This window comes from Myiozetetes cayanensis, unplaced genomic scaffold (genome assembly GCF_022539395.1).
Source record: "Myiozetetes cayanensis isolate MyiCay16 unplaced genomic scaffold, myiCay2020 scf4, whole genome shotgun sequence".
Classification (NCBI taxonomy): Eukaryota; Metazoa; Chordata; class Aves; order Passeriformes; family Tyrannidae; genus Myiozetetes; species Myiozetetes cayanensis.
In genome coordinates this window covers 38,842,554-38,852,270 of record NW_026087631.1, presented here as the reverse complement: position 1 = coordinate 38,852,270, position 9,717 = coordinate 38,842,554, and the positions used below count along the sequence as shown (strand labels likewise).

Below are 9,717 nucleotides of genomic sequence, written 5' to 3'. Positions count from 1 at the left end.
ATAAATCAGAACTGGGGCTACTAGAAACATACATAATCCACTTTACTTACATTCTACTCAAAAGGAAGACAGTGCCCTTTTACCAAGATTACGTTGTTCCATCAGCAATAATTTCCCAGACAAGTCAATTGGTTTCGACTGAAATCCAGGTTTTATTTGTAACGCCATGTTTCCTGACAAGTATTTTTATGAGTCAAGAAAAAGGCAAGGACACGTAACAAAATATGCTCAGTGTCACACTTTAAATTTATCCTGCAACAGTACTTCCAGATGGCATGACAAATGTGTATTACTTTGCACATGCAAACATATTATCTCCAATTCTGTTTTTCTTTCTATGTCATGTTGTTTTTCAGTGCTTATGAGTGACTTACCAAATTTAAAATGAAATGTAAATTCATAAATCTAGTGTAAATTATTTTTATTGATATGAAGTATAAAGAAAGGGTTTATATGTTAAGTATAGTACTTCATAACTTCTTTTAAACAATTAGAAGATCTGTCAATATAGCAGAGAGACCTCTTTTGTCTACTGATATGTTAGACTTCAATTCTGAAAAAAATTTGAAGATCAGGGTCTTCTCAGTTGAAAGTGTTCAGGTGGCTATTGGACTCCTAAAATTTCTGTTTTGTGAAATGAATGAATTTCTTTTGACAATGGCAGGAAGAATATAATTACTCTCTACTTTGCACCTTGAACTACAAGAACTGTCTTTCAAGTTTAGCTTTTTCTGTTTTATTGATAAGAAGACCTTGAACTTTTTACTGCATAGCAAGAACAGATGGAAAATTCTGGAGTGGTTTTGTCTTTGGGTTTCAAAATATTTAAGTAGTTCAGGCTCAGTACTATGGACTTACTAGGATTACTACACTTTTGAGCAGTTACTACATTGTTGCATGTATAACTGAAGGAGTTTAGCACTTACATATATTTCCCCTTATCCTGAGGAAAAATTTGTGTAAGTAGAGCAAAGATTTCACCATGATTTGATTGATTCTGAGGGAATTAAAAACCTCATGTCTCTGAAAGATTTAGAAATAAGGCAATGTGTGGTTTCGCTGCAGTTATATTCTCAAATACTCCAAGAAATAGTTCAAAAATTTTGACAGACTGATAAGATTGATGCAATTTTGGTTTTGGGGGACATTCTAATGAGGCTTATAGTTCATTCTGCTTTATTTACTGTACTTCATGCCTCTTTGAGTCAAAGCCATTTTTAAAGCACTGTCTGCCACATGGAAGAAACAAGGATAAGAATTTTCAGTGCTCCAGTGTGGGTCCCCCATGGGCCACAGCTGCTCCTGAGTGGGCATTCCACGGGCTGCAGCTTCCTTCAGGGTACAGTCATCTGCTGTGGGGTCTTCCTCAAGCTGCAGGTGGGCCTCTGTTCCACTGTGGTCATCCACAGGCTGCAGAGAAACAGGCTGCTCCAGCATGGTCTTCTCAAGCTGCAGGAGAATCTTGTGCTGCTTCTCCCATGTTTTTCTCACTTCTTTCACAGCAGCTCTACAGCTCTACCCTTTTTTAAATAGTTTCTCAAGAGGTGACTGGGTCACTGTTGAGGGGTTCAGCTGTGCCCTGTTGTGGCTCAGCTTGAGGCAGATAGAACTGGCTGTGCCCAGCACAGGGCAGCCCTTGGTCTCTTCTCAGGAAGGCAGCCCTCCATCTCCACAAACTTGCCATGGAAATCTAATACCTTGTGCTATAAAAAATAATACGTAAAATAATAAAATATACTTAATATTAATTTCAAACCCAATTATTGAAGTTGCAGGAACAAGCTGGAGTATAATTCTATTTTTCCTGCTATCAGCAAAGAAAGCCCTGTGGCAGTGTGGCAGAGGAACCCGTGGAGCAATACACGTGGTACAGGTAGCTCAGTTAGCAAGCTGCAGATTGAGCTCTGGGTGGGAGCCTGGGGCAAGAGGTCATGAACTGTCAACACTGATTAATGAAGGGCACGAAGTGGAGTGCTGCCAGCCAGGTGGATGGACACTAGGAGACCCAGCAGGAGCTGAAGACCTGGGAGGACAAGCAAGATGTGTGCAGCTTGGACTGTGAGGGTATAAAAGCCCAGGGGTTCCTTGGCTGGGGGGGTCTCTCCTCAGAGGCACTCAGCTCAAGCTGTTTCTGTGTTACTGCGTGGGGAATAAATTGCTTTGTGGAACGGGACATCTGAGGCCCTGCTATGGGTCACCTGGGATCAAATACGTAAGGAAACCCAGTCTGACTGTGTGAGTATGAGGTGTATAGGGAGTCAAGCCAGAGGCACCTGCTGTGAAGGGCCTTCAGTCCCAGCAGTGAAAGTCTCTGGTGCTGGGTCTGAGCACAGAGGGCCTCAGTACAACCACTCAGGGCAAATATGGCCCAGGTATTCAGTGTGATTAAGCATTACCCAAGCCAGAAAACAGCTTGAGAGTCAAGCTCTTTGGAAACGGAAATTCAGTTCAACTTGCTTTAGCCATTAGGCCAGTAATAGTTCACCCATTTTTTAACAGCTCAGAGATGCAGTAATTTCTACACTTGCCTAGGCTGGGGGAGAAAAACATCCAAAACCCCTTTATAGCTATCTCACATTTAAATCCCTTGGACAAACTAAGGGGTCCAGCCAAAGACAAAAAGATGATTGACTGGAGCAACTCTCTTATGAAGAAAGGCTGAGGAAGCCAGGCTTGTTCAGCCTGGAGAAGGGATGACTGAGAGGGGACCTCATCAGTGTCTGTAAGTATCTGAAGTGAAGATGCCCAGAGGACAGAGCCAGGCTCTTCTCAGTGGTGCTGAGAAATGGGACAAGAGACCACAGGCAGAAACTGACACACAGAACTTCCACCTGAATAGAAGGTAGAACTTCCTTACTGTGCAGGTGACTGTGCACCGGAACAGATTGTCCAGACAGGTTGTGGAGTATCCCTCACTAGAGATATTCAAGAACCACCCGGTCGCAATGCTGTGCCATGTGCTCTAGGACGACCCTGCCTGAGCAGGGAGGTTGGACCACATGTCTTCTCCGATGGTCCCTTCCAACCCGACAGATTCTGTGTTAACTCACACCTCACAAGCAAACAAGAGTAGCCAGCGCGAAACCCCCGCACTTCCCCTCAGAATCGCTGTGCGTACGGAGCGGGCACGGGAAAGAACAGCCCCAGCCAGGCCCAACGGCGCGGCCCCCGCCGGCTCCCGTCGGCTGGGCCAGGCCGCGCCCCTTCCGCCGCGGCTCGCAGGGGAGCCGGCGGGGCGGGCACAGCGCGGGGCCGGCCCCGGGCCGCGGGGCGGGGCGATCGGCGGGCAGGAGCGGGGGCGGCGGCGCTGCTGCTGCTGCTGCCGCCGGGGCGGCGGCGCGGTCAGGATGGTGTTTGAGTCGCTGGTCGTGGACGTCCTGAACCGTTTCCTCGGCGACTACGTGGTGAACCTGGACAGCTCCCAGCTGAAGCTGGGCATCTGGGGAGGTACGGGCCTGCCCGCCTTCCCTGCCCACCGCCGCCTCCCTTCCTGCCCGCCCGGGCTCGCCCTGCCGCCCGCAGGAGGGAGAGGCTGCGGCGGTGTCCCCGGGTAGCGTCCCTGGGCGGTGCCGGGCCTGCCGAGCCGTGCCGAGCCGAGCCGTGCCGGACCGCCTGCCCGACAGCGTAGCCGCCGCTCCACCTGCCTGCCGCTTAAAAATAGCCGTGGGGGCGGGCGGGGCGGTGTCCGCGGGGGGCGCGGGGAGCGGCCGGGAGGGAGCAGCTGTGGGGAAACAGCTGGTGGGGGGCACAGAGAGACCCGGGCGAAGTGCTGGGGAGTCACGGACAGCCCGTGCTCTCTGAGGGTGGCACGGACCTTGGCTGGCCGCCGTGCTGCTGGCGGTCGCGGAACGTTTGGACGGACTGGGCGGGCAGCTTGGAGCCGGGAGCCTGACCTGGCTCTGCGGGAATGTGAAACTGGCGTACGGGCTGTTCCCACACCAGGAAATAAACTGAGAATAAACACGAGGGGTTTGGATGGCGTTTGAGTGTCAGGGCCATGCTCGCTTCGGTGGCCTCTCTGCGAACGGCAGTGACATCCCGTCTCTTCTTGGTGCTGTCTTCTGTAGGTCTAGAATATTTGTCACTTTTAGCCTTAAAACCCCAGGAGCAGAGACTGGCTTAGGTGTTTGCAGAGGCGATGACCAGCTGTACTAGGCGAAGTAGGCAGTTGTCTGTACATATTAAATTAATATGCCAGTTGTGAAGGCAAGGCAGGAGAGTGTTCTGTTTGAATGTACTTTCTTGAGGTCCCTTTACTAGGTATAAAAAAACAGTATCAAAGTGTGTCAGACACAGACAATTATTAGATACGTGTGCAGCGACGCAGTGACCACTTACGGTTCGATTTCCAGTGTGCGTTCCAGGTGTCTGCAGCATCAGCAAAAGCAAACACGGGTTCAGGGGTTTTTTTACGGGTACGTTCCTACGTAGGTGTGAAGCACCCTCGAGGTATTCCCTACGTGCAATTCCATTCTTAGATACTCATAGACATTAATCAGATTTTGTAAGCTTCTCCTGGAGCTTTTTGCATCGTGGACATTTTTGTTGTCATGCTTCTGTTTTCTGAAATGGCATCCTTAGTTGGTTTCCTATATGCAGTAATTTTCCTTCAGTTAGTCAAGGCGTTTGTAGCATCTTTGTAAAGTTCAGTCTCTATATGGAGTCTTAACACTGCAACACGACATGTAATTTCTGGAGAGAAGGTAGTAAGGCTCAATATAGCATATTGATTACTGATTAGATGAGTCTTCTTTGAAAGGATTGAGTTACTGTATCTTTCAACCAAAACTATGTCATACCAATTGTTTGATTTGTGCACTTAAGTTTTGAACTTGTCATTGTTTCCTTCAGTAGAGGGAAAGTAGGCAGAATATTTAATGTAAAATACGGAACATCGTGTAAATGTTTTGGGCAATATTTATACATTACAAAAGCGGAAAAACTTATTTTTCTGGCTCTGTGGATTGCTGGTGGTTACTCATGGCAGCTTATGCCTCTGTGAGGCAACTCTTGTTGAGATTAGATGCACATTAACTGTCTTGCTTATTTTTTTTTTAATTAAATCTCAATACATTTTGCTTTGGAGTTTTGATATTCAGCTGTGGGATTTTTTTATTTTATGTACGTATAACTTGATTTTGTTTTTATTATTTCCTTTTCCAGTAGTTCTTTTTTTTAGAGGCTTTAGTATTTCTCAGTACAGTACTTATGTACTACAGCAAAACTTTTTTTTTTGTCTACATAGCCTGTTTACTTGCTTATTGTGAAAATGTATATATGAAACTATCTGTGTCTTTCTCTAAGAGGCTCAGAACTGCTGTGTAGCATTGGTGAAACATCACTTGAGGAGTTTATTTTTTTCCTGGTCTACTGCATCATGCTTTTTTGCAGTTTAAACTGTTTAATGACCTGTGCATCTGCAATATTTCTTTCATTCCAAATATCTCAAAGGACCTAGAAATTGCATTCTACTAGCCAAAAGGCAGTAACTATTAGTAGTAATAGCAGTTTTTATATGAAGTGCATCACTGATTAGCAGATCTCAACACCCACAGTGTATCTGAAGTCTACTGATAATTTTTTTGGCTGGCTAATTACTAAAATTCTGGAACTAAGTTTTGGGGGTTTTTTTTATAATACTATTTTTTGTCTTCATATTTTATGTAAACTTAATAGTTTTTCATGCTTGCCTGCATGCTCTGACAGCATTTCCATTACAGCTATGTGTTTTCATGCCACGTTTGTCTTTGTGTGTCATGATAAAACTGCTAAAATTTACATAAATCATGTAGTATTGAAATTAAATTGTCTTAAATCCATTAAATATTCTAGTAGCGATTAAAAAAAAAGGCAAGTTGGGTGTTTAGGTGGTTTTTTGTTGCTTTTTTTTAGTTTGTTTGTTTTTCTCTTCTAACAAATGGCCACTGCTTTTCGAGTGCAAGGGCATTGCACAAGTGCTATATATCTGTATCTTATATTTTAAAAAGAATGTATTTTTTGGCCTCTGAACGAAATAATACCCAAGAGAGGTTTGTTGTTTGGTTTTTTTTTTTTAAATGCTGTAGCAAGCTGTGGTCTTATGGTATTTTATAGCTGGCCTGTTTAAATTAACACTGGTAACCTGTTGATAGACTCTTAATATATGTATAACACCTAATTTTACAGAGATTGCAACTTCTGTAAATTTGAGAGCTTAATTAATGACTTTTTAATGAGCATGCTTAACATTAACTTTGGTTTTTCATAAATGAGAGAATTCATTGTGTCATATTAAAGCTATTCAGATTCAATCTGTGTAGTAAAATTGTGTGATGATGCTACTCAAAAAATATATGAACAGAGAAATAACTACAGAAATGTTTTAATTGTTTTTTTCTTGTTAAAAAAATCTCTCAGATTGAAAGGTAAAAATATGGATTGTCTCAATACTAAAGCGAGATGTGATATGTGGAAACACTTATGGCTGAGAGAGTTGCAAGAAATTAATGACCTGAAATATAAAAGGCAGTGCAGAAAGGAGGAGGAAGGACAACCTATGCAAGTGAAAACAAAGGTAATTTGAACATATAAGGCCAGTATTGGAAGGGCCAAGACTTGGAAAAGAACATAGCAGGGAAGGAAATCATATTCCTGAAGAACTCCATTAGTATGAAGCAGAGTAAAAGGCTGCTGTGTCAGGCAGCCGTCACAGAAGGCAATGGCTGGTGGAAGGACTGTACTTTAAGCCTCTTCTTGTCCTGGCCTTCACTTAGAAGATAGTTTCAATGAGCTGTGTTAACAAGCGTGCAAGTACTTGGCTTAGATAAAAGGTTAGATAAGTATTTAGGTAAGTTAGATATTTTTGAATGCTCTAGACCTAGTAAAGTTAAACTTCAATACCTGGAAAAATGCTTGCAGCAACGTGAGATGTATACAGTTATCTTCGACAGGAAGTGCCAGTGAATTTTCCAAACAGTACAGAGATCAGTTTCATCAAAGTTCATTATGCTATTGTTTTCTTTTGACTGTGTCTACATAACTTTTCATTCAGTGTCTTGGCCAGACCCGCTGTACTGCCCTTTAAAATACTTAATTCTCTATTGACTTGGAACGCCTGCTTATCCTAGGTAATGTCTCAAGTGTATTTTGCTTCACTTTTTAAATAGCTAGTGTCTCTTATCAAGGCATTTCTGTATTAAGATGATATAGGCAGATAATTGACACATTTGTAAGCATACAAACAGTTTTTACTTTTTCATTTGGTTACAACTATTGTTACAGTAAAAGATGACTAGTTTTGCATACCTTGCCTTGTCTAGATACAGCAAGTGCAACCACATAGCAGATGCAACCTCCCCCCCTCCCCTTACATAATGGTAATTTGAATTCACTTGGGGTGTGAATAGTATCTAATAGTTTTTGCTGCCTTTAATGACCTGTTTCACAATAGAGGGTATGCTTAAACAAGAATAATTATCAGCATAACCATAAGTAGGAAAAACCTGGCAAAGGCAGCTGTTTGTATGAAGTGGTCAGAAGAGTTCACAAACTGGCAATGCTGTTGGTAAAAAGTACAAATGCTGTTGAAAAACATGAGCAGGAGTGTTTGGTATTGATCAGATTCCAACTGAGGTATTTTCATCTCTCTTTCTCTCATCTGCCTTCTTTCTCCTCACCCCTTATTTATCTGTGGATTTTTATGTGGATTAATTTTCTTCACTTTAATTCTCTTCACTTTAACTTCAGTTTACAACCATGACAAAATTTCAGTTAGGCCTCTTTGGTGAAATGGTTTACTACATGTTACAGTGTTTACTGACTGTTACTTCTTGCAAGCTAGTTCTTGGTAGTAGGCATTGGTTCATGAACTCAAATTCATGAAGTTATTTTGAGTATCTAAAATTAAAACTATAAACCTATTTATTCCAGAATTTTGAAAACTGTTTGCTTTTGTTGAATTGTTTACAATGTCTATAGATCAGTAAATGTAAGAATTTGCTTTGTAATGTAGCCTAAATACGTCCCAGACTGTGCTATAGGTATTTATAAATGTTCTGGCTTTTGTTATTGTTTTGGCTGCTAGCCTGCATGTTTAACCCTAGATATTTATACAACTCCAACTATTTGTATATACAGTTTTCAAGGCAGCTTAACTGAGTAATTTTTAACCATGTATTGGATGCATTTCTGTCATTGAAACCTCCAATTGCTCCCAATAGGAATACACCACCCCTGCCGAAAAAACCCCAACCAACCAACAACAAAAACAGTTGAATCCTGATGTATTTTGATATTCTTACAATTAAAGTCTGTTGTCAGTGCTCCAAGACAGTAAAATTCATTAGCTGTGTTATGTCCTGTAACAAGCCTCCCTGCTTTTTGTGCTTCTGTTTATGAGGGCTTTTGGTTTTTTTGCCTCCCACCCCCAACAGAACAGTCAGGATTCAGTACAGTTGCCCTCGAATCTATGTTTCGTTGCAAGTGAAAGCGGCTGAGTGTGATAAAGATTACATTTTGGAAATGGAAGAGAATACTGACCTGGTCAGTAGCTGCATTTTGAATTTTGAGCGTTAGAATTGGTGCAAGCTTTCCAAGGTATGGTGGCTTTGGAAATAATTCCTGTTTACTTGCAGGAATGTTTAGTCAATCTCCTTCTTGCGTTCTCTCTCAAGTGTGGGAAAAAGAAAGATTGCATAAGTACACAAAACATAGCGCCTCATTTTTTAGGCTTTTGTGTGCTTTGATAATCCATTTACTGTGGTCAGACTCTTAATCAAACTTTTTGTCAGTAAACTGTTATGTTTTAATAAATGTGTTTCAATAATTTTGTACTAAAAGTGAGATATTTTGAGTTTTACTAATAGCTATCTCTTCTAATGATTTTAATTAAAACCTTTAACTTTTTAACCGTAAAATGATAAGTATAGGAAAAACAGTGAAGAATTATGTACCACACTTCCGAATCTCAGAATTTGATGTAGAATTGTCAAAGTCTTTGTGTTTGAATCATTACTGATATCATTTTTGTTCTCTGCCATTATGATGTGCTCAGGTAAAATGAGAAATAGTTCTACCATCACAAAGTATTGTTTGTAAATTGCTTAAGATAATCCTTACTTTGCAGTACTTTGGTTTTGGAAGCATCAAGGCCTCCAAATTATTTTAACTCAAGTAACTGTGCCTCAGATGAAATGTGGCATGTGTCAGACCCTTGATAAATGAGAGGGCATGTTGACTTAGCAATCAGTGAAGAAACTCAACCCAGTTAAATTGCTTCATGTGTTGTGTAGTCTTATGGTTTCCATGTCAGTGGTTTTAACATGACTCAACTGACATGCAGAAATTGCATGTTGTGCCTGGTAGCTTGGTTACAAACCTGAACCTTTGCTCTGGATACCATTAGGACTACTTGCTATGAATATAATTACAATTAGTAATGTCTTGGAGAAGCAAATAGGGTTTTCTTAGTGTTAAAATAGTCTCTGCAGAGTAAGCTTTATCAGGAAATAAGTTTAGAGTAGAATTGAACCTGGTGGTATATAAAACTGTAACCTTATTACCTACAAACACTATGTAGTTATAGTTGCTAAAGTAGTTATAGTTGGGAATGCTGTCTTTGCCTGTGTATTTTTTCTCTCTTCTGTTCTTCCTGGCATGATATATATATTGTAAGGCTTAAAAACAGAGCCACCAGATATCACAAAATATCTTCTGCATGTAGTATTTCTCTGGAGAGGC

At 41.6% G+C, this 9,717-nt stretch overlaps 1 protein-coding gene across 6 annotated transcripts in view; it reads left to right on the top strand.

The window, feature by feature from the left end:
• The first annotated feature begins 3,303 nt into the window (after positions 1-3,303).
• VPS13A (vacuolar protein sorting 13 homolog A) overlaps positions 3,304-9,717 on the top strand; it is a 100,168-nt gene continuing 93,754 nt past the window's right edge. For all 6 annotated transcript variants that reach the window (XM_050329676.1, XM_050329675.1, XM_050329674.1 and 3 more), the window contains exon 1: positions 3,304-3,447. In XM_050329676.1, coding sequence (XP_050185633.1) covers positions 3,348-3,447 — 100 coding nt within the window. In that variant the 5' untranslated portion in view covers positions 3,304-3,347. The remainder of the gene's footprint in view (positions 3,448-9,717) is intronic.